We start from the raw sequence: 25776 nt of genomic DNA, 5'->3' as shown, positions 1-25776 counted from the left end.
AAAGCGAAGCCTTCTAGCACGCCCAGGATCGTCCGTAGTCTAGATCCTAAGAAGGATCCGTTTCGTCCCGCAGATGATAACGAAGAGATATTGGCACCAGAAGTCCCATATCTAAGTGCAATAGGCGCATTATTGTACTTAGCTCAATGTACTAGACCAGACATCTCATTTGCTGTGAACTTGTTAGCTAGATATAGCTCTGCGCCAACACGCCGCCACTGAAATGGCATAAAAGACATTTTCCGCTACCTTAGAGGTACAACGGATATGGGCTTATTCTATCCCTATGCATCAAGGAATGGATCGAACCTCCTCGATCCTCAGAACGATGCCCGCCTTGTTGGATATGCTGACACAGGGTATCTATCAGACCCGCACAAGGCGCGTTCTCAAACTGGTTATGTCTTTACCATTGGGAATACAACAATATCTTGGAGGTCTACGAAACAGACCCTTGTTGCTACCTCTTCGAATTATGCTGAGATTTTAGCCCTTCACGAAGCAGTTCGTGAATGTATATGGCTAAGAGCAGTTTCCAAACATATTCGAACTACGTGTGGACTGCATTCCACCACTGATGAACCAACGATTATCTATGAGGATAATGCCACTTGCATCCAGCAGATGAAGATGAGTTTTATCAAAGGAGACAACACCAAGCATATTGCACCGCAGTTCTTCTTCAATCAACAGCAACTAGAGCATCAGATGATTGAAGTCAAGCAGATCCGATCTCAAGACAACCATGCAGACCTCTTCACCAAGTCACTGCCAAAGTCCACGTTCTTGATGCATGTTCGAGGTATTGGTTTGCGTAGATTGGCTGATTTACCTAGTATATAGTCTTCAGGGGGAGTCGACATCAGGGGGAGTATCCCGAAGCATACTCGCTTGACCATCGTGTACTCTTTTGTCCTTCGTCCAGGGTTATTTTCTCCCACTGGGTTTTGTTACCTGGCAAGGTTTTAATGAGGCACATCTTGGCATGGTCACCCTACTCATACTATATCCTGAAGATGTGTTGATATGATATAAATGCATTTGCTCATCTTTTCCCTTCGACCACGGGTTTTTCCCATTGGGTTTACCGGGCAAGGTTTTGGTGTAGCAACTCTAATGCACCTCGCTCCCATAGACATACTATCTGCTTATGATCCAGAAGATATGACTTCACCTACTTTCGAGGTTCTGATGCGACTACTCCACACTCACGCGCGTTGCACTCTTTTTCCTTCGACCAAGGTTGTTTTTGTTCCCACAGGGTTTTTATTACTTGGTTTTAACGAGGCAACTTAGAAGCGCATAGCAGAGACAACACTAATGACATGGAATATCCAAGGGGGAGTGTTGTAAATATATTGTTATATGTGGCTATCCCTGTAATTAGTTGTAGGGGCATACTAGTAAATATACAAAACCTAGTAAACCCTACTTCTATATAAGGATATTTATAACATGAATGAAATGGACTGATCTTCTCTCTGCCTCCTCTTTTCCACAAACCCTAATTTCTACATACTTTTACAACAGTACCAAAGTTTCTGATAAGGATGCATATGGATGGCTGCTATTTTTCACTCATGCCTTGGTTTGGGACTCATAGGAAATGAGACAGATAGACTGGCCTTTTTCTTTAAATCAAGGCTAGGATAACTGATGACCCTTTCATGGAATGAAACCATCTACTTTTTCCATTGGCATGGAGCTATATGTGGTTGCCACCACTGGAAGGCCACCCGGCTGGGCCTGCATTCTTTGAAACTTTATCACCATACATGCATGTAGAAAATTTTAGTTTTTTTGAAAGAATTCATCTATAAAACAACAGCTTCATTCATGAAATCTGTCTAGAAATCGGCCATCTTTGCAGATTGGAAGATTTAATCTTGTCAAATAATTCACTTGGCGGTGAAATTCCCTCTAACTTATCAGGTTGCTCTCAATTATGAGGAATTGCTCTTGGTTTCAATTTGCTGGTAGGAAGAATTCCTGAGAAGCTTGGCACCTTGTCAAAGCTAACAATAATTCAAATTCCTTTCAAGTACTGACCATTAATAAAAACAATTTTGCCTTTTGGGGAACAATTTCTATTACAAACCAATCATGACATGTGTTGACTTACAAGGAGGAATTGGTCATTAGGAGGAAAACAAGAATAAAAAAGAAAAGTCAACATGTGTTGTGATTGCTTTTAAGGAAAAAATGACTTCTTGCATATATGTAAGAGCATCTCCAAGAGATTACCTAAACTATTATTCTTGGCTATTTTAGCTCATTTTATCTTTAAAATCGTGCTCCAACAGATTAGCTATCACTTTAGCTATTATAGGGTTTACTTTTTGGTTAGCTAAATGTGGCTTAGAGGAGAGAGAAAATAGGTAATTAATAGAATTTGCTTTGTTTTTTGCTTTTGTTCAGAATTTGGTTCAAGAAAATGTAAATTATTCAATGTTAGTTAAAATATAAAGAACATTTGTTGGAGTAAAATTTTAAAAGTTCTAATTATTTTGGATCAAATTTAGCTAATACTCTTGGAGATGCTCTAAGGAGCCAAACAATTTTGGGGTATGTTACCTCAATGCATAGTTAACTAATCTTCTTCTCTTGCCAACTTCCATGTAAGTGCAAACAAAATTTTGGGAAGCATCTTTCCAAGTGAGATTGGAAATATATATGGTCAACTTGGAGAACCTATATATTTCTTTATACAAACCAATTTTCAGGTCAAATCCTCCTTATGTAGGAAAGCTTCAGAAGTTATACAGTATGTATTAGATTAGGTATAAAACAGAATCATCCTTTTCATGGTTATGATATATATTTTTAAATTTTGGGTCATGCTGCATAAGTTTCTTGTAGGAGTTGCATGCATCTGAAACTACCAGTGCATCATGTATATCATGAATGGTTCACATCTTGGTCTGAGCTTGGATACAGGGATACGTCCTTGAAGGCTGAAGTTGGAATCCAACAAAATCCTAGTCTTATGTGCACATCTCATATATTAATTTAGTAGAAAAATCCACAAAATCTGATGTACATTTGAAGGAAAAAATTGAGCCTTCCTTCTCATTTGACAATGCATGGCCAATACGACTCTAACTTTGATCAACAAATAGAACAAAATCTTACAATATGCTGCAGAAATCTAGTCAAGAAATTTTGTCTGATTCTGGATGCATGACTTTGAAGAATTTCCTCTTACTGGCCACTGATTTGTCTGATGTTGTCCTTTCAATATTCTTAATTCTCTCACAGGCCGGCCTCAGATAATGACCCAAAAGCTGCTATTCAACCACTGCTGAGGGTCCAAAGTTGTATTATGCAGCATGCTGCTTATAAATTAGAATCTCCTAAAGAGGCTTAGCCAAATTAAGTTCCCAAAAACTGATAGCATATATGGGGATTTACATTTTCATTTCATTTGTGTTTTTCTCATATTTTTGCATGCATGCTCTCATTCTTCACTCGTGCCTTTGTTTTGGCCTCACTGGAGATGAGATTGATAGACTGGCCTTGCTTGAAGTCAAGGCCAGGATAACTGATGACCCTTTTGGAGTCATGACTTCATGGAATGAAAGCATCCACTTTTGCCATTGGCATGGTGTCACATGTAGTCGCCGCCACCAGAGGGTCACAAGGTTGGGCCTGGATTCCTTGAATCTTGCAGGCTCTATATCACAACATGTTGGAAATTTGAGTTTCTTGAGAGAAATTTATCTCTACAACAACAGCTTCGGCCATGGAATCCCCACAGAAATCAATCGTCTGCACAGATTGCAAATCTTACGGTTGGAAAATAATTCACTGAGCGGTGAAATTCCCTCTAATTTATCAGCTTGCACTCAACTCCTCGAAATTGATCTTTCTTACAATAAGCTTGTAGGAAGAATTCCTGAGGAGCTGGGCACTTTGTCCAAGCTAATAAGACTTGCAGTTCCCTACAACAACCTTACAGGAAGTGTCCCTTACTCTTTTAGCAACTTATCATCTCTTGAAATTCTTTATGCATCTTCTAATAATTTGAATGGGAGTATTCCAGATATCTTTGGCCAACTCAACAGTTTTATTGAACTTATTTTGGATGGAAATAGGTTGTCTGGTATGATCCCTCCCTCAATCTTCAATCTGTCTTCCATTAGAGTAATTTCTGTGGCAGCAAACAATATCCAAGGAACTTTGCCCTCAAACTTAGGTACTGTCTTTCCAAGTCTCGAATATTTTGGTATTATTCACAACCAATTTACTGGACCTATTCCTGCTTCAATCTCTAATGCCTCAAATCTAGTTCAACTTGGAATTTCAGGAAACCAACTAATTGGAAAAGTCCCTTCTTTGGAAAATTTACATAAGCTTGAACGATTATTTCTTGGTTTCAACCATCTTGGAAGTGAGGGAATTGGTGACTTGAGCTTTCTCTGCCATTTGAATAATGCCACCCGTTTACAAATACTGACTATTAGTGAAAACAATTTTGGGGGTATGCTACCTCAGTGCACAGCTAACCTATCTTCTTCTCTCCTATACTTCTATGCCAATGGCAATAAAATATTAGGAAGCATGCCAAATGGGATTGGAAATCTGGTTAACTTGCAGATCCTAGCTCTGCAGATGAACAAATTTTCAGGTCAAATCCCCCATGATATAGGAAAGCTTCAGAATGTAGTTGAATTATATTTTGCTGAAAACTCTCTGTCTCTCAATATTCCATCCTCTTTTGGAAATTTAAGTCGATTGAATAAATTATCTTTATTTGGAAATAACCTCCAAGGAGATATCCCTTTAAGTTTAGCAGAGTGTCAAAATTTGGCAGTCTTGGATGTCAGTGAAAACAATCTGAGTGGTATCATTTCCCCACAAGTCATTGGTTTGTCAGCTTCATATGTTTTTCTGGATTTATCTCAAAATCATTTGACTGGATCCCTTCCTAAAGAAGTAGGAAAGCTAATAAATCTGGAGTATTTAAATGTTTCTGAGAACATGTTATTTGGTGAAATTCCGGCTACTATGGGTAGTTGTGTAAAATTAGAAGCTCTAGACATGCAAGGAAACTTCTTCCAAGGGACAATTCCATCATCTTTGGCTTCACTAAAAGGTATTCAAAAATTATATCTTTCTCACAACAATTTTTCTGGAGTGATTCCAGAATTCTTGGCGCATTTCGAATTTCTGCACTCTTTGAATCTCTCTTATAACAATTTTGAGGGCATGGTTCCAATCAAAGGAGTTTTCAAGAATGCCACAGGCCCACAGCTACATCAGTCCAAGGAAATAGTAAACTTTGTGGGGGCATACCTGAGTTTCAATTGCCAAAATGCAAAGTTGGACATCCAAAAAAGGGAGGATTGAGCCTAACCTTGAAACTGATAATCACTTTAGTTTGTGGGCTTCTTGGAATCACTTTTGCACTCTTGTTTTTGTACCTTTGTTCCTCACGAAGGGAAAGAAAGGAGCAACCTTCAAGTGTTTCAGAAAGATTTCTTAAGGTGTCTTACCAAAGTCTTCTAAAAGCTACTGATGGATTCTCCTCTGCCAACTTGATTGGTGTAGGCAGTTTTGGGTCTGTGTATAAAGGAGTACTTGAAGAAAGTGAAACGCCAATCGCTATCAAGGTGCTCAATCTTGTTAATCCCAGAGCTTCCAAAAGTTTCACTGCTGAGTGCGAGGCCTTGAAAAACATAAGACACCGGAATCTAGTGAAGGTAATCTCTGCATGTTCTGGTTTCGATTATCAAGGTCTGGATTTTAAGGCCTTAGTTTATGAGTTTATGGTTAATGGGAGCTTAGAGGAATGGTTGCATGCAACTCAGAAATTTGGTGACATGAATGAGAGAGCAAGGTGCTTAACTTTTTCTCAAAGGTTCAACATTTCCATTGACGTTGCTATGGCATTGGATTATCTCCATCACCATTGTGAGACCCCAATACTTCATTGCGATCTCAAGCCAAGCAACATTCTACTCAATCATGATATGATTGGACATGTAGGTGACTTTGGGTTGGTAAGATTCCTTCCTGAGGCTTCTGAAAATTGTTCAGGTAATCAATCAAGCTCGGTTGGAGTAAAAGGCACAATTGGTTATGCTCCTCCAGGTGAATTACTAATTTCATACATTTAAAAGAACTTTTCTTGATATTTGTTTTAATAGTTTGAAACATGAAAGTTGGACTTTGAGCACTTTATTATATAAGAATTATAAATTGGTGTTTTGAATTGTGCAAATGCAGAGTATGGCATGGGACATGAAGTGTGGACACAAGGTGATATGTACAGTTATGGCATCCTCTTATTGGAAATGTTCACAGGAAAAAGACCAACTGACAACATGTTCCAAGAAACTTCAAACCTCCGTAACTTTGTCAAGGAAGCTCTGCCTGAGCAATTGGTAGAGATTGTTGATCCCGTTCTTGTTCAAGAAAAGTTAGAAGGGGAGATGAGCGTAAAAAATCATCTTAATGAGGAGAGCATAAGGGTTCGCATGTGTGTTGAAGAAAGCTTGATTTCAATTTTTGAAATTGGAGTTGCTTGCTCTGCAGAACTTCCTAGAGAACGGTTGGACATTAGTGATGTTGTGGCTAAGATGAGTCTAATCAGAAACCTTCTTCGAGCAAATAGAATATGTGAATAGAATATGCATACTGTTACTATGTCACATATATAGCCTGTAATATTGTTTCCCTATATCCAGAATTACATTTTTGATCTGCATCTAGTAGTGGAATTTTGGAGGTATGCTCGGTTGAAATGAGATCAGTTTTCATACTTTTTTGATCAATAAACACATTGTAAGTTTGTGCCTTCAAAATCATGCTAGCATAGTTGAATTTGACTTGTCCAGCAGAATCTACTGCAAAATATGTGATGCATGCTAGTTCATTTAAGGATATGCAGCAACTTTATAACCAGTTTCTACTTGATTTGTCTTGCCATTAATTAATCTCTAGCACGCAATTTTTCCAGGCATTTTATTTTTGATGAAAACTGTTTTCCTTTCGCCAAATCCGCTTCCAACACTTCTTCTGCTCCGATATTACAGTGGATGTCTAATTCTACTCCTTTCAGATTCAATTTTGGGCCTCCATCCACTCTCTTTAAATCCTATTTCTCATTCTTCTTTTCAGAATCCAATTTCACTTTCTATCTGGCCACTTCCAGTTGAAGCACCTCAACCTTGCTTCAGCCTAATGTTTTTACGTCATAACAATGTTAGCCATCCATCAAATTTCTTTGTTAGGTAAATTTATGCCATGCGGCCATCATTAGTCTCATTCTGTGTTGAGAAGGGGTCACCACGAAAATTATGGGAGAGTCTCATATCTATCAAAATCCAAATAGTGTTATTCTAATGACTGATTTATTTCCTTATTTTGAGCAAGGGTAAAGAGCAACAGATGAAATATATCATAAGTAGCGGAAATATAGGTGGACGGTCTTCACAACAGTTTTTGTGTATGAGTGAGTTACATAAACCCTTTAAATTATTTGGGTTAGGATAAACATATATAAAAATAAGGAAAACAACGAATCCAAATCCTTCTATATGTACCCTACTAATAAAAGATCTCAAAACTTAGGAGGGTGTATTCAATTAAGATTTTAAATGACTTTGGTGGAATTAAAAAGTTTGGTGGTATTCAATCAAAACTTTTAAAGAGTTTATAAAAATCTGGTAATATTCAATCAATACTTTTAAAAAGTCTGTGGTATTCAATTAAAACTTTTAGAGAGTCTATAAAAGTGACATGGTATTCAAAAAGTCATTGACTTTATTAAATGATAGACTTTAAAAGACTTTCATAGGCTTTGTAGTGTAAATTATGTTATATCAAAGTCAATAATTCTCTAACGTTCCCCCTGCAAATTTCAAAAGATTTCAAATATTAAAAAGCTATTAAAAAAATGGTATTTATTTATTTTTTAAAGAGTGATGCTAAACCCCCTAATCTTATTTTTTCACCCACCTCTTAATTTATTTTTTTTCTAATTACTATATCCTCTTATATTAATTTTTTTTTCTCTCTTATATTTAATTGACTCCTCATCCTGGGTTGGAACCAATAGCGTTGCCACAATGCAATGTAACAACAAGATATTCAAACCAACCACTTCACAGCATAAATTACAGAATCTAGATTCTCAGTTTGTTTTTACTGGACTTTTATTCTCAACTGTATATTATACATATAAGAGTGTGGAAACACCACAACATCTCAATCTCAAAGCTTGGCAATGGCAGCTACAGGGCAGTGGTCAGACCTTGCAGGAAGCTTTAATTCTTCCCATTCTTCACCATCCAACTTGGAGAAGTAGTGGTCCACCATTTGGTCAGTCACAAGCTCCAATTTACAAGGCTCCCACTTTGGGTTCCTATCCTTGTCCAACAATATTGCTCTGCAACCCTCTCTGAAATCCTTGCTGACTTCCCCTCGCAGAACATGATAAGCCATTCTGTATTCACGAACAAGGCACTCACCAACTCCCTGCACTCTGCCTTCTCTAATCGACCTCAACGAAATCTTCAAACTCATTGGGGATGCCTTCTTCAGTGACCGAATTGCTGAAGACAACCATTCATGTTCATGACCATCCACTCTGTTTGCATTTGCAGCCTCCTTCTCAAGGGCACTTAAAATTTCTTCCATTGTGCTTCTAGAAAAGCACTTGTCAATAACATCCATAAAATGGTAAGCACTTTTCTCTTTCAGAGCTGGCTGCTGCGAGTATTCATCTATAACCCCCGAAATAAATGCAAAATCACAGCTTGGGGATGAAGCTCCTCTCCATATTAGAGCTTGTTCTAAAAGAGGCAAATTGGTTGATGGAACAAAGTGAGTTGCTAGACCACAAGCAAGCATTTCTGCACCATCCAATTTTGCACCTGTAAGACCAACATACTCTCCAAAGAAGCCAGGAAGCCTTGACAAAAAATAAGAGGCACCCACATCAGGAAACAACCCCAAAGCTGTCTCTGGCATTGCAAAAACAGAGTTCTCTGTTGCAACACGAAATGAACCTTGTACCGAAGCACCCGCCCCGCCTCCCATGACAATCCCATTCAGAATGGAAACCTGAGGTTCTGTGTATGTTGCCAACAAGTAGTTAAAAGTATACAGCACTTGACTGAATTTTACGGCAAATGTCCAATTGTTGCCTTCATGGATATTGCGATACACAGTGGTGGCATCACCGCCAGCACAGAATGCTCTTCCTTTACCCTTGACAATGACCAAATTGACATTGGCATCTTTCCCATAGGCACGGAAGAGTTCCAACAGCGGAGAGAGCATTTCATGGGAAAGGGCATTCAGTTTCTGAGGCCTGTTTAGTGTCAATGTCCTCGCAAGCAAATTCTCTAGCTTGTACCAGAATCTCATCATCTGATGACTTGAAATTAGAAGCCATATATAAATAGAAAGATTTTAGTAGTGATCGAAAAAAATATTGATAGGATAAAACCCTTGCAATGTGGTTGTGGACCTAGCTTGTGGTAGTGAGAGGCAGAGCAATTAACTGGAAGGTTTTTAAATATGCATAGAGACATATTTACAACATCGGGTTTAGGGTTTAGGGCAAAAACATAGACTCAACAAAGGTATAATTAGTATTACTAAGCTATAATAGAGTTTCATATACTCTGGCAGTTGATCCATGGCAGAGATGTCCCACCGATCATCATCAAAATGATAAACTAGTTATAACTAGACAGGATTGATGATATTATATATAATTAAAAAAAAGTGTTTGGTAAATTGTGTTTGTAAAATTGCTGAGTGTAAAAAGCAATATCAAAGTGTTTGGTAAATTTTAGTGTAGAAGTGTGGTGGCTTTACATAATGATTTGGGCAATTGTAGACGTGTCTGGTGGCCTTCTCTCAGAGATATATATATGATTTGGGCAATTGGATCAAGGGTTTTATAATGAACTTGGGAGTTGAGAACACCATTAATGAAGCTTAATAGCTATGGCGTATTTTGCAGGGCCTGATCGAAGATGGCTTGGAATGAAGCTTTCAGGCAGGTGGTAGTTGAATTTGACTCACATATGCTCTTAGATTGGCCAACAATGGAGTCAATGATTACAAATTTTTAGTGTAACTCTAATACCACATGACAGTGTAATATATTCATTTAAATTACAACATGTGTACATTCATTAATATTTAAAACCGGAATTAACATTTCCAATATAGTTTGTATTATTGATCAACTTGATATGAATTAATGTAACACTCAAGAAAAATATATAATAGTGATAAAACCTATAATATATAGAAGGAGATTTGTATATAACGTCCCACCAAATACAAATTCTTTTATTTATAGTAGGAGATGGATCTATGACATCTTATTTTTTATACAAATTTTGACACAAATTTTCAATAGGACCCACTCTATATATAAGAGTTTAACGATTCGAACCGTCTATTTTGTAGGTCTCTATTAAAAAATCATTTTTGCAAAAACTTAGATAAATCGGAAACTATTTACCTACAAAAATTAAATGGTCAACATTTCAAGTATTTTTTTGATTGACCACTTAATCTTTGTAGGTAAACGATTTCTGATTTACTTAATTTTTTTACAAAAATAATCATTTAATGGAAACCTAAAATATAGACAGTTTGAATCGTTGAAATCATATATGGAATAGATCATATTAAAAACTTGTGTCAAAAATAGGATATCATAGATCTGTCCCTTTTATAATAATAAGAAAAATAAAAGGCACCAATCCAGATTACTTTCCCATACACTTTTAAAGGACTCGCTGCGAGCCCGTATTTGTATAAGAAACAAAGGGAGTGAGTTGTAATTTAAGGTTTAGAGAGGCATAGGTTCCACGAGTACAGAAACTATGAAATCCTTAAGCACTTTTGAATCATGAGTACTGTAGCCATCTTCATACTTGTAAACAACATCCATGGCACGTGCGAAATTGAGAATTCGAGTTAGGAGGGGCATCGGGACAGCGGTAGGGCGCATGCACGCTTCCTTAATGTCCTTCCAAGCATCATTCACTTGTCTGCGAAATTCTCTTATTGCTTCTTCTTCTGTGGCACCATATTGTTTCATGTGGCAGTCTACAGCTGAGGCAACATGTCCTCTCTCTTGCTCAAACTACGTACATAATCAAACATGAAATTAAGGTTAATTAAACATCATTAATTTCATAATTAATTAATTGATTAACATAATTTTAGTAGTTATATATACGTACCTTGCGGGACACTATGTCATCCATGAGTCTGCAGATTGCTGATGCAGCCTTCACAGCCTGGGGGTCACTCAACAACCACTCAAAGGAGTCTTTTGTGACAACATCTCCTATTCCTACAAAGGATGTGGTTATTGCCAAAGGGTACCCATTTGTCACAAGTGATAGGGGCATGTACTCTCCCAGTGTTGGTACGTGTTTCTGGTGGAACCATTTGGCTTCATCGTGGTAAGCTCTCACTTGTCTTTTCATCTACGACACAAATTAATTAAGCCAATTAATCATTTTTAATCATTACGTACTTCTAAGCTTGATGATAAATTATTTAAAAATGTCACTTAGTACAAAATAATTGACAATTACAGAGAGACTCAAAACTGAGGCTTACTGATTCTCTCGCATAATGGATGCGATATGATTTTCCCTCATTTGCAAGCTTTTACTCAATTTCACTGTAGACATCCAACAATGTTTGATAACAGACTTTCATATACTCGGGCAGTTGATCCATGGAGGAGATGTCCCACCTAATTAATCATCAAAATAATAAACTAGACTAAGTTACTTGATCAATTAATTAGCAAAAAAATTTCAGTAAGGTTTGAGAATGATTATCAATGATGGGTCTATATATATGTATATCTATATATATAAATTCTTAGTTGCAGATCATCCGCACTTATTTTTTGTTTGCAGATGTGTATAATATGATGTGATAACACTAGGCTACTAGCTAATTGACTATATCAATCATAATAGAATACAAGGTGCAAATTTCAAACCTGTCAACAGCTTCAGTAAAGAGCTCTAGTTCTTCAGGTGTGCCATAAACATCATGAATGTCATCAATGATGGATATCATTGACATAATTTTGGATGCTGTAATCCTAGCAAAGGAGTATTCGGCCTGAAAGTAGACTGACAAAGGCCAACAGAAGTAGAGCTCAACCACTTTGTCTCTTGCAAAAGGTAGCGTGTTTTTCACGTCCAAGTCGTACCACCACCTGATCAATTGCATAATAAACTAGTAGAATTAGAGGTTTTTTTTAATTAATTTTCAGTAGTGTACAACAACTCTAACAAGACTGATCGAGTGTGATATGGTTTAATAAGTAACCTTGTAATATCACTTAGTTCCTTCTGATGGAGTTTCTGTAGAAGGTTGAAATCCAACTTTGCAAAAGTTAGGAGAGTTTGTGTTAGATAATTTTCAAATATTTGTAATTTGAATTGAATCAATGTGTCCTTTGGGAAAGGTTACTAAACTTTCTGTAGAGGTGTTTTATATTCATAGAGTCATAACCTTTCATGAAAAGGTATGATTCAAATGGTACCATACCTCTTGAATAAATATTTCAAATGAATGGTTGCTATACCATTTCAGAAAGGGCACATTGGATTCATTATAAAAAGAGAAGTTCTCTACAGAATTTTTTTTACAAAAAAAAAACAACTATTATCTCATTCTCCATCTTTTCACCAAATCAAATACAAAGAACTAATTTCTGCAGTTTTAGTTCTTTGTGAAACTTGAGTATTCTTGTTATATCCATTTGTGTGTTTGGTTTGTTTTTGGTTGTGTAGGACATTAACAAACAATAGTGTTACTAGGCTTCATTGTATCCACAAGGCATATTTGCAAATCCCTCTACACACAAGAAGTGGGGGCAAATATTGTCTGAAAGAAAGCGTTGTTCAACGTGCCTTGAAGCAAGTTTCTATCATCCTTTCAGCAGCCACAACTCACAAGAACTCCAATAATTTTTCCAACAATTTTCAGACAATATATCTGCTGTGGCTATGTCATCCATGAAGGATTTTACTTCTAATTTCGTGAAGCTTGAGAGGTTTGAAGGAGGGAATTTCAGACGTTGGCAAAAGAAACTACACTTTCTTCTTACAAGTTTGAAAGTGGTATATGTGCTGACTACTCCAAGGCCTGAGGAAAATGATGATGAGTCCATTGCTGCCCAACGTGAACGTATCAAGTGGGATCAAGACGACTACATCTGCAAGGGACACATCTGCAATGCTATGACCGATGCCTTGTTTGACATCTACCATGAGATGGAGAGCTCTAAGGAAATTTGGGATGCACTTGAGGTTAAATACATGACTGAAGACGCAACAAGTAAGAAATTCCTTGTTTCAAAGTTCTTCAATTATAAAATGACTGATGATAGAAATGTTATTGAGCAATTTCATGAGATTATACACATGCATAACCAACTTTCTCAATACAAAATGTCTATGGATGAGTCTATCCTTGTTTCCGCTATTATGGAGAAATTACCATCTTCATGGAAGGAATACAAGAAGAACCTCAAACACAAGAAGGAGGATCTCACCATAGAACAATTGGGACAACACCTTCGAATTGAGGAAGAGTGTAGGGTCCGAGAGAAAGTTGATGATGGTTCATCCTCAAAGGTTCATATGATGGAGAATGGATCTAAACAATCCAACAACCACCAAGGGAACAAAAAGAGGAAGGGAAATTTCAACAAAGACCACCACAACACAAAGAAGACGAAAGGAAGTTGTTTCCATTGTGGTAAACCAGGCCATTTTAAGAGAGACTGTCGTCATCTCAAGAAACAACAAGAGTCAAACTCCAAAGACAAATTTGTTGCTATGATTTCTGAAATCAATATGATGGAAGACAATGATGCTTGGTGGGTCGATTCTGGGGCAACCAAGCATGTGTGCATGGACAAGAAAATGTTCAAGACTTATGTGCCTAATGAGGAAGCCGATGTTCTCTACATGGGAAATGCTTCTACTGCTGTTATTAAGGGAAAAGGCACAATAGAACTAGAGTTCACATCTGGAAAGGTGCTTACTCTCAATGATGTTTATCATGTTCCAGATGTTAGAAAGAATCTGGTTTCTGGAAGTCTCCTAAACAAATTTGGATTTAAGTTAGTATTTGAGTCAGATAAATTTATCTTGACCAAGGGTGGGACCTTTGTTGGAAAAGGTTATATGTATAATGGAATGTTCAAACTCAATCTCAATAAAATTTCTATTGGTTCTGTTTATATGCTTGATTCGTTATCTTTATGGCATAATAGATTAGGTCATGTTAATATTAAAAAGATAAATGATATGTCTAATCTTGATTTGATTCCAAAGCATGTGAATGATTTGAATGATAAGTGTGTTACCTGTTTGCATACCAAGATTACTAGAAAATCTTTTCCTAAGATAGAAAGAACTTCTACTTTATTGCAACTTATTCATAGTGATGTTTGTGATCTGCATAGTACACCCACAAGAGGAAATAAGAAATATTTCGTTACTTTTATAGATGATTTTAGTAGGTATTGCTATGTTTATCTTATGCATACTAAGGATGAAGTGTTAGAAAAATTTAAGATTTTTAAAAATGAAGTAGAAAACCTTTGTGAAACAAAAATCAAGTATCTTAGATCTGATAGAGGTGGAGAATTTCATTTTCCATCTTTTTGTGAATCCGTTGGAATTGTGCATGAAACTTCTATTGCGTATACACCACAACAAAACGGTGTGGCAGAAAGGAAAAATAGGACTCTTGTGGAAATGGTTAACGCCATGATGTTGAATTCAAACCTTAGTAAAGGTTATTGGGGAGAGGCAATGCTAACGGCATGCCATCTCTTGAATAGAGTTCCTACCAAGAAACTAAAGGTCACACCATATGAACTATGGTTCAAAAGAAAACCAAATCTAAGTTATCTTAGAGTTTGGGGGTGTAGAGCAATCGTAAGGTTACCCGAACCAAAAATAAAGAAGTTAGGACCTAAAGCTATAGAATGCATATTTTTGGGATATGCAGCACATAGCAAAGGCTATAGGTTTCTTGTCATAGAACCTAATGACTCTATAGGGGTCAATACCGTGATTGAATCTAGAGATGCTGAATTTTGTGAAAATAGATTCATGTCTATTTTAAAGGATACGAATGAAGTGGTGGAGGATCCACAAAAGAATGGAAATATTTTACCAAATCTTTATGAAACACCATCAACTGAAACACCACCAATTGATAATGAAGAATCTTTTGAACCTAGAAGGAGCAAAAGAAGAAGGATTGAAAAATCCTTTGGTCCAGATTTTATCGTGTACCTTGTCGAAGGTACAAGAGACTCTCATAGTAAACAAACTATGATTACACCAAGTGTAGAGTCAGATCCTCTAACATTTGAAGAAGCCATGAAATCTCAAGACTCTGCTTTCTGGAAGGAAGCAATAAATGATGAGATGGACTCGATCATGGGAAACCAAACATGGAAGTTGGTTGATTTACCCCCTGGTTCAAAACCTATAAGGTGTAAATGGATTTTCAAAAAGAAAATGAAAGTAGATGGAACTATTGACAAGTTCAAGGCAAGGTTAGTTGCCAAAGGCTTTACACAAAAAGAAGGCATAGACTACTTCGATACCTATGCTCCAGTTGCAAGAACCGCAACTATAAGAATGCTAATTGCATTAGCATCTATATACAAATTTGAGATTCACCAAATGGATGTTAAAACTGCATTCCTAAATGGTGAATTGGATGAAGAAATTTACATGAACCAACCCGAAGGTTTTGTCATGACTGGACAAGAACACAAGGTATGTAAATTGGTTAAATCATTATATGGTTTAAAACAAGCGCCAAAGCAGTGGCATGAAAAGTTTGATAAAGTGATTGTATCCAATGGTTTTAGGATACATGAATCAGACAAATGCGTTTATAGTAAGTTCCAAAAAGATAAAGGAGTAATTATTTGCTTGTATGTGGATGACATGTTAATCTTTGGAACGGATATGGAATCTATAAACAAAACAAAAGAATTTTTGTCATCAAGCTTTGATATGAAAGATATGGGCAGCGCCGATGTAATTCTTGGCATGAGAATCAAAAGATGTAATGATGGATTGATGTTGACACAATCACATTACATAGAAAAGATATTAAAGAGATTCAATTTCTTTGATTCAAATCCAGTATCAACACCTTTTGATCCAAATATAAAGTTATATCCTAACAAAGGTAGGGTTGTGAATCAATTAGAATATTCTAAAATGATTGGTTGTTTAATGTATGCAATGACATGTACTAGGCCGGATATTGCATTCGCAGTGAGTAAACTAAGTAGATTTACTTGTTGTCCTAGTGAATTGCATTGGAATGCAATTACAAGAATATTTAAATATCTAAAGGGTACTTTGGATTATGGAATTTGGTATAGTGGATATCCTAATGTATTAGAAGGATATACTGATGCTAATTGGATAAATGATTTTGAAGATCATAAGTCTACAAGTGGCTGGATTTTTTTACTCGGTGGAGGAGCCATATCTTGGGGTTCAAAGAAACAAACATGCATATCGGACTCCACCATGGCAGCCGAATTTGTAGCCTTGGCTTCTTGTAGTAAAGAAGCCGAATGGTTAAGAAACTTATTAATAGAGATTCCAGTTTGGTCTAAACCAATGCCTCCTATCTCTATTCATTGTGATAGTCAAGCAACACTATCAAGGGCTTATTGTCAAGTATATAATGGTAAATCTAGGCATATTGGCCTAAGGCATAGTTCTGTGAGGCAAATGATTACTGATGGAGTTATAACCATCAATTTTGTAAGATCATGTCAAAACTTGGCTGATCCATTAACCAAAGGACTTGCAAGGGATATGGTGTGGAAGACATCAAAAGGGATGGGGTTAAAGTCCACTCCTATATGATTACCAATGGTGGAAACTCAACTCGAACTCTTGAAACATCAAGTCTTTGAGTTCAATGAGCAAAATACATCATATGATTGTAATCGCAAGCATTTAGTGTTGTCATTTTGAATGACACACTCTAATTATTTTTCCATCCAAGGTTAAAGTGCTTGGTACCTGTAATGTATGAAAGAGGTTGAGTTACAACTCTTAATAGATATGACTGAAAGTACTTGAGTTACAGGGGTACTACATGTCTACCTATATGCGTGTAGGAGGTGGTGCCGCTTCCTATGAGACAAGGACTTGTCACTAGAGCACGCATGAAAGTGGGTATAGACACAAGGCCAATCCACGTGTCGGTTTATAAACACACAAAAGGGGTTGCAAAGTTTTGTGTGTGAAATATGTCCGGTTAATCATATAAGATCGAAAGTTCAAAGCAATGCTACTTCTCTATCTTGATTAACTTTGATATGTTTTCACTAAGTTAAAGTTCAAGTCCAAAAGACACTTTAATTTATGCACAACGCTTTCAAGAAATTGCTCAAGTAAGTTTTTAAATGTTTTTAAAATTTGAGTCGTTTTATATTTTGAAAATGGTGGAGGATTGTTAGATAATTTTCAAATATTTGTAATTTGAATTGAATCAATGTGTCCTTTGGGAAAGGTTACTAAACTTTCTGTAGAGGTGTTTTATATTCATAGAGTCATAACCTTTCATGAAAAGGTATGATTCAAATGGTACCATACCTCTTGAATAAATATTTCAAATGAATGGTTGCTATACCATTTCAGAAAGGGCACATTGGATTCATTATAAAAAGAGAAGTTCTCTACAGAATTTTTTACAAAAAAAAACAACTATTATCTCATTCTCCATCTTTTCACCAAATCAAATACAAAGAACTAATTTCTGCAGTTTTAGTTCTTTGTGAAACTTGAGTATTCTTGTTATATCCATTTGTGTGTTTGGTTTGTTTTTGGTTGTGTAGGACATTAACAAACAATAGTGTTACTAGGCTTCATTGTATCCACAAGGCATATTTGCAAATCCCTCTACACACAAGAAGTGGGGGCAAATATTGTCTGAAAGAAAGCGTTGTTCAACGTGCCTTGAAGCAAGTTTCTATCATCCTTTCAGCAGCCACAACTCACAAGAACTCCAATAATTTTTCCAACAGTTTGGTCATGTGAATTGCACTCCTCGTATATATAGACATGTAGTACCTTGCTTCAACCCTTGGTAAGCCCTTTCGAAGTGGCTGATGTAAGGCATGGCTTACTTGTTTTGAAAGTGAGGGGCTTAAATGTTTTACTGCGGACTCAAGATGATTGGTAGTGAAGTTTAGTGCTTCGATCAACTAGTATATTCTCTCCGTGCATAATAAAATGTGTAGCTTCATAAAAGCTTAACAATCAAACTACATCATTCACAAGTGATTCCTTGAATTTCCCATCATTGTCCTTGAACTTCTTGAATATGTCTACATGACAATTCAGCCAATCCATTACATGATGATGAGCACAATTACATGAAAGCATTTATAAAATATATTATGACCACTGAGAAGAGGACTTACCGCATGAAATCTTATAACCTTGTTGCCTAAGTAATCGAAAACGAAGAGCAGTAGTATAAAGGTCGTCGTCATTTTCTAAGTCATCACAGTCATTAGAAGAGTTGTGAATTTGCTGCCAAATTTCATCAATCTCGTCTTGAAAATGGTAGGACACCCCTAAGCGCTGAATGTTATCAATCAAGTCCAACTTTTGTGAAGCCTTTTTAACTGGAGCCATTATCATGATCTTCACTTCTTCCTTCAGTTCTTGGACTTATCACTCAATTTCAGTATCTATTTCTTGTTTAGGCAAATTGGAAGACAAATAATAAATCAGTAAGAAATTATCAGGAACTCCTAAGTCCCAAGTGGCCGGAAGTGCTGTTAAAAAAAAACCAAATATATTGGTTCCCATATTATTGTTCATTTTTTTAATTCGGTCCCTATCATTTCAATTTTATATGGTATAAATTTAAACAGTATATCCCAAATAAATCTATATATATTCTGAAATCAAACTAATCGAATGGAGCTGCTCAATCATTTGCAATAGCTATGAATATTAACTGAGCAGAAGAAATTGATCAATAAAACTTACCATGGTAGCATATGACAGAAAATGGTCTCCCCAAATGCTGGGAGGATAGTTTGTTGAAGGTCGATTAACATCAGGAGTAGCACTGCCATTTTTGGTTTGAGCTTGAGCACACATTTTATGCCTACTTCGGAGGTTGAAACTTGTGGTTTGAGCTTAATTGATATGCTGAAACTTGGGTGAGCTAGTTTTGGAATGTCTAAATGCTTAACTATCAATTGTATCAAAGGCTGGAGTACGTGAGAAGAATAGCTCTGGTTGTTTGCTATTTATAGTGAAATAGCTACGTTGTGAAAGTAAATGTCTATATAGCTATGAACTGTTTGTTGAACGGACCAAATGGTGAGCGCCGACAGCACTGAATATAACAGTGAACACAACTTTCTTGACCCAAATACAATAGAAAATAACTTTATAAATTGAACGATGTTGCCCTTGTTAAATATAAAATAATGTTAACTGCACAAAAGGTTACTCAGGATCTTTCCACTGAGTTTGACATGAAAGATTTAGGTGATCTTAGCTATTTTCTTGGGCTTCATATCCAGCATAATTCTGATGGATTGTTTGTTCATCAGCATAAGTATGCTACAGATCTTCTGCTCAAAGCTGGTATGTCTGATTGTAAGCCTTGCTCCTCTCCATGTCTTCCTACAGTTAAGCTTATCAAACATGAAGGTATTCCTTTACGCGATCCTACCTTATATAGAAGTATTGTAGGCGGATTGTAGTATCTCACCTTCACAAGACCAGACATTGCATTTGCTGTCAATACAGTCTGTCAATTCATGCATTCACCTACTGATTTGCATGATAAGGCTGTTAAACGTATTCTTCGATATATCAAAGGTACCATTGATTCTAGTCTACAACTTCGAGCTGGATCCTTAGATTTGTTTGCCTATAGTGATTCTGATTGGGGTGGTGACCCAGTGGAAAGGAAATCTACTACTGGTTATGTGGTTTTTCTAGGCTCTAATCCTATCTCTTGGTGTTCAAGAAAGCAGCCTACAGTTTCTCGGTCCTCTACTGAAGCCGAATATCGCGCTCTTGCTGTTACTGCTGCTGAATTAGCTTGGCTTAGGCAGCTTCTTTGTGATCTGCACATTTTTATCTCCCAACCTCCTGTCATCCATTGTGATAATCTCTCTGCTATAGCTTTATCTACCAACCCGATTTTTCATTCTCGTGCAAAGCACATTGAAATTGATTTTCACTTCATTCGTGAACGAGTAACTTGAGGTGACTTACATCTTTCCTTTGTTCCTACTACAGATCAGCTGGCAGATGTTCTTGCTAAAGCTCTTTCTTCTCCTCTGCTTCGAGTTATGAGAAGCAATCTCATGCTTCGATCTCCTCTCCAGCATGAGATTGAGGGGGGCTGATAGGCGAAGCCATTCAATATGTCCAGCTCAGCTTTAGTTGTCCACGTCAGTCAATTAGTTAGCTAGCTAGTTACTGATTGGTTATTACTGTAAGTCTGTTAGCTTTGTTAGTTAGCTGATATTAAATATAAGTCGGCTCTGCTTTCTGTATTTTAAGCAATAGTGTATTCACAAATCACAATCAATAGCAATACAGAATATTCATTGTTTTTCTCCCTTTTACTTTCTCTTTGATTTTCTCGGACACCAAACACAATCTCATCACCAACTACCATGGCTGAACTTTGAGCATTGAGACATGTAAAGTATCTTGTGGTCGTTATATTTGTACACCACACAACCTCATTGATATTATTGACTGAAAAGTCTTTTTTTTTTCCCGAATTGAATGAAAAGTCTTCTTTTGATATATCGATCTATTACCACTACAACAATAACAAGCAAAGGCAACCAATTTTTTTTGGTAAGCATAGAGGCAACTGCCACTTTTGTTAGTTTGTAATGTCTCTTGCCACACTGCAGTCACCATATATCATGTTGGAGGTTGGTGTTGGGGTGGCAAGGCAGCTAAGGCCACCCACATGTAAGCATGGTGGAAGCTTCTGCCAAAACCTGCAGTGTCAGTCTGACAGGTCCGGTCCTCACCAATGCTGCAGTTAGTGGGTTTCACTTGTTCACCATCTCTATTGGGGTTGCTAAATTGGTGGAGGATTGATATTATTAATTAATGTCATGCCATGGTTTCTTCTACTATCTTCTTAACAGTGGGTATGAATGCTCACTAATAACAACCATTGCTTACTGCACTCCCACCTTATTGGTATTAGTTTCTGATTTGGTTTCAGAAATTAAATATCCTCCACCATGCAAGAACTTTGGTGACTATTTATATGAGATTGAGAATGCATTTTCCCACCAAAACGATTGCTGCAGTGGGATTGAATGTACTGTAGTGTCCAATTAATCTTTCATTTGCAACAGTCCGAATATGTATTTTTCAGTTCTAGATGCTTGCAATTGCTATTACACCATATTATTCATAAAATGTGGAAAGCCTACACTAATATTGGAGCAAGCATGCTTAAACTTTCAGTCCAGCAATCCCATTAATAGGAGGGGTATGTAGCAGAACCTCAATGCCATATCAGAAAAATAAAAAACCAAATAATTGACAACTCAAGTTACACAGCTGAACGCACACAACCTTTCTTCATTGATGCAAATACGACTTGCTATATACATTGAAATTGCATGTTTAATTCAAGTAGCGGTTCAAGTGCATAGTTACAACCATTCTAATTAATTAGCCCATACTTTTCACAATTTCTAAAACAGAATAAAACTTAGATACCAAAAACAACAAAAGCATAATCACTAGCTGCGCAACACTTAGTCATATGATCCCAACAGAATATCCACACTTCCAAACCTGGTGATATATATCATAGTCTAAACCATAATATAACCCACCAAGTTTATAGTTCTATCACAAAAGCTGTTCAAAATACCAGCAGTATATTACTCAAAACAACAAAAAGTATTCTTACTGGCAGCCATGATTTCTTTTGCTATGTTGATCAGTTGTGTTGTGACCTTCCAACCCCGCTTCTTGAAGCGCCTGCATCTCCCGCAGCACCATCCTCTGCTCCCATGTCATTCCTAGCATGCTGTTGCGCCAACTGTTGGGGACCAGCTAGTCCTGCTCTAGAAAATGGCGTAATCACACCTGTCATCTGTGGAAGGTGGAAGGTGGAAAGAATTTGTGCCAGTCTGAACTGGGGGCAGTGGGGGTGCCAAGTATGGAGTGTTGCCGGTGCTTGTGCCAATGTTGCCCCTTAAGTAGCTGTCTACAGCTGTGGTAAGCCTCTCATTCAAGTTGAAATCCATGTGGGACTGCTGCCTTTGAATGTTCAATATCTCTTGAGTGTTTACCATTGCAATCCTCTCCAATTCAACCCGATATTGCTCTAGATCACTGCCAAATAGGATTTCTATTATGAAAAAAAGTGATGTAGGACAAGAAAAGGTTTTGAAGAATGAAGACCGGACCGCCCCATTGAGGTTCGGTCCTCCAGAACCTCCCCTAGTGAAAATAGAGCTCAAGTGTAATTTTCCCTGCTGGAGGTCCGGTCTTCCAAAGAGAGGTCTGGACCTCCCTGCATGAAATCTCCATTTCAAGCTGCGTCGTCTCTGGAGGTCCGGTTCTCCCAAGAAACGTCCGGACCTCCCTTCGTGCAAATTCCATTTCACTGCTGCTACCTTCACTGGAGGTCCGATCCTCCAGTGTAGGGTCCGGACCTTCTTCCCTCATAATTTTGGCTCTCTGTTTTTTTCTTTTCCTTTCTTGAGCCAAATATGCCTAACTTGGTGATCTGAAGCTTTTTCTCCTTATATATATATTTATTGCTTAGGGAGATTAATTAAACTTCTTATATCTTTGAGTTAAAGTTCTCTTGTGTTGCTTCTTAATATATTCTAGAGCGAAGACAAATTATTGAAGACATACAATCAATTAATCTTCAGAATATGTCATAAGTGCAGGGAATATGTCATACCTTACAATGTAAAGCTTCACAACCTATTCACAAAAGCCAGGATGATTTCCAGCTCCATTCCCTCTTTCACTTCAGCTTTAGGTCGACAAAGGAAGATTTCATTACTTGATCATTGAGAACTCATGCGCTACCTGCTCTTTTCTCTGGTTTAACCAAGTACAGTTGGTTTCCCAGTCAAAATCTGAGCTCACTAGGTGCTTTCGGGCTTTGATCTCCCTTCTGATCTATCCGTAAATCAAAGTGTGCTTTTTCCATCTCTTGCTTAGCTTGGATCTGCGCTTAATGGCTGGCTCTCCTCAGTACCAATGTGTAGAGCAGTAGAGCAGTAGATGCAGATGATATTCTCTTTGCAAAGTCTCTTGAGTGTAGCAGTAGGTCTACCTGCTTCACTGCAGCATTGTGAATGCTCTGCTAAATATCTTAAACACTTTATGGAGGATTTCCTTACTGTATATAGTATCCCTTGAAGCCTGTCAGCAGCCACAAGTAGTTGACACCTTATCAAGTCAATCATGGGTAACTATGATTCCAACCTACTAGGCACCATTAGAAGGAGGGAAAATATTGAGCATGGGCGGGAGATGAGTTTTTAAGTTTGTCTCACTGACTGGACTTGCTTTATGTTAAAAAATGGAAAAAATGGTTACTGTTTTGTACAATTTGGGTTGGTTATAGTACAACCCCAAGTAAATTGGTGGTGGTGTCTTTGTGTGCTGGCCCTGTTTTTAGTCCCTAAATTAACTAAACCCCTTTTTTTAGTTTAAATTATAGGGGTGCCACAATTTAATCAACTAATAAGAACCATTAGTTGCATATGTCATCACTGTTCATGTCTGACTTAATATGATGATCACTAATAATTAACATTAGTGAACAACCATATTAGCAATTGGCACCCCCCCAACTTTAGTGGAAATCATTGGAGGCCTTAGGCCAAAATTGTTGTAGTGTACAGTCTGTCAGTCATATTTTTCCTAGCTAGTGTCTCTTTCTTTCCCATTTCATCGCTCATTTTCCAGACTTTTCAACTTGGGATTCTAAATTTGATGGAACATACAAGGAGACTCGGAAAAAATCTGAAAATATGAGTCAAGAACTTTTGTCTGATTCTAGATGCATTTTTGTGATAAGGTAATATATTTTATCTCTAAACTCTCAAGTACTGTCACAGTGCTAATATTGGTTTTTATGTTTTTAGCAGCTAATATACATTTTGTTGAAAGAATTAATAGAGGCTGACTGATCTGTCTCTGCCTCTGTGGTTAGCCTTATCTTCACCCGCTTTACAACCTTATCCTGAGTTGTAGGGAACTCTTAGCCATGTCTAATTGTCTATGGTGGCCTGACAGATAGCATGATGCTCTTGCCAGGCTTAGTTATAGCTGTAGTTTGGGCCTTCATGTTTTTCATACATACCCCTCCCCCTTCAGTTGTTAGTGTGCGTACTGAGGACATGTTGAGCTTTGTCAAGGGCAGGTGTATACTGATGTAGTGTCTGTTTGCTCAAAGCTCGGCATGTCATAAAAACATTAATAAAGGCTTTATAGTTATTTTGTCCCCTTAACTATAACTGGTGTGTCAAATTGCCTCTCAATTAAACTTTTTAAAATAGGCAAATGTGGCCCAATTTTCTAAGATTTCATCCAAATTTTCCGTCTAAAAGATCATGTGAGAGAAGGTATAAGTCAAGAACTTTTTCAAGATGCATTTCTTTGAGAGAAGGTATATATTTTTTGTTCTCTAAAGTCTCGAGTACAACCACTATTGGCGTTTACATTTTTAGCAGCTAGCTAGTATATATTGTTAAATTAAAGAATTAATAAATGTCCCCCAAATTATGTGTTTACGTTTTCATGGGGTTGGGTACGTGGGTCCAAAGACTCCAAACTCAGATTTTCACCTCATTCGAAAAAGAGGGGTACAAGAGGTGATCTGTTCGTTTAGTTTGTGTCAAGTGGTGAGTAACTACCTGATATTCTCACCAAAGGTAATTTCTTCCACTCAGTTCTTTTTACTTCCAAACAGTCTCATGCTTGGATGACAACGACTGCAAAACTGCCACATCAGATTCCAGATCAGCCTCACACGTCAGCAATTCAAGAGAATGGATAGGAATCATTCTGCTAGAAATAGCTAAGTTATATATGTTTGTTGGTTATACTATCATACATAGCCTATAATAGTGTTAATTTTGCTATAAACATAATATGGACTATGGTTCATGAGTTTCTTGTTTTGCTTTCAAGTATATTTTTCTGTACGTTTACACAAGTACTAGGTACTCTTTTAAAATCTGAGTGATCGATGCAATTACCTTAGGAAGTAGGGATCATAACTTGCATAGCTTTGGCTGTGACCCCTGAGAAATTATAGGCGCAGCCCCACCTTACATACTTCAAACCCCAACAAAGAATTGAAGATGTGAATTGGAGAATTCAAACCATGTTAAACAACCACTTTGACCCCAAAAGTATTTAAGCTATTAGGAAATAAGCCAATTATGTATAATGTATATCAAGCTTTCAATAACTTTCATAATGTGGAAAATAAATAAAGGCTATTTTGCATATTAATTTGCCACCCATACTTTGTACATTGTACAAAGTATAGGTGGCAATCAGGGGTGTACCCATGTTAGGGCGAGTGTAGCCAATTGCCCCCACTCCCCTCGATCTTTTCCCACTCATTAAAATCTCATGTTCTTTAATTTTTTTTTTTTTTTAATGTTTTCTTTAAAGATGGGGGCAACTTGTTTGTTGAAATGCT

General features: G+C 37.1%; 1 protein-coding gene and 2 pseudogenes across 3 annotated transcripts; 1 reads left to right on the top strand and 2 right to left on the bottom strand.

Moving 5' to 3' along the window:
- The first annotated feature begins 3399 nt into the window (after positions 1-3399).
- LOC147272954 (putative LRR receptor-like serine/threonine-protein kinase At3g47570) lies at positions 3400-6629 on the top strand. 3 transcript variants are annotated; one of them, XM_086228675.1, is made up of 3 exons: positions 3433-6093; positions 6229-6421; positions 6467-6629. In XM_086228675.1, the coding sequence occupies exons 1-3, from the start codon at positions 5769-5771 to the stop codon at positions 6627-6629; spliced, it is 681 nt and encodes a 226-aa protein (XP_086084801.1). In that variant the 5' UTR covers positions 3433-5768. The 3 variants fall into 3 exon arrangements, with proteins under 3 accessions (XP_086084800.1, XP_086084801.1, XP_086084802.1); XM_086228676.1 differs by having other exon boundaries at positions 3603-3700; positions 4842-6093; positions 6229-6629; XM_086228674.1 differs by having other exon boundaries at positions 3400-6093; positions 6229-6629.
- A 1588-nt stretch (positions 6630-8217) lies between these two features.
- LOC147272953 (3-hydroxyisobutyryl-CoA hydrolase 1 pseudogene) lies at positions 8218-9403 on the bottom strand (annotated as a pseudogene).
- Positions 9404-10822: 1419 nt separating this feature from the next.
- Positions 10823-19151, bottom strand: LOC147272952 ((-)-germacrene D synthase-like; annotated as a pseudogene).
- Positions 19152-25776: the final 6625 nt, after the last annotated feature.

This window comes from Dryas octopetala, unplaced genomic scaffold (assembly GCF_963921425.1).
Source record: "Dryas octopetala unplaced genomic scaffold, drDryOcto1.1 SCAFFOLD_57, whole genome shotgun sequence".
Classification (NCBI taxonomy): domain Eukaryota; kingdom Viridiplantae; phylum Streptophyta; class Magnoliopsida; order Rosales; family Rosaceae; genus Dryas; species Dryas octopetala.
The sequence above is the reverse complement of the archived record's forward strand: the minus strand, read 5'-3'. Positions and strand labels throughout refer to the sequence as shown.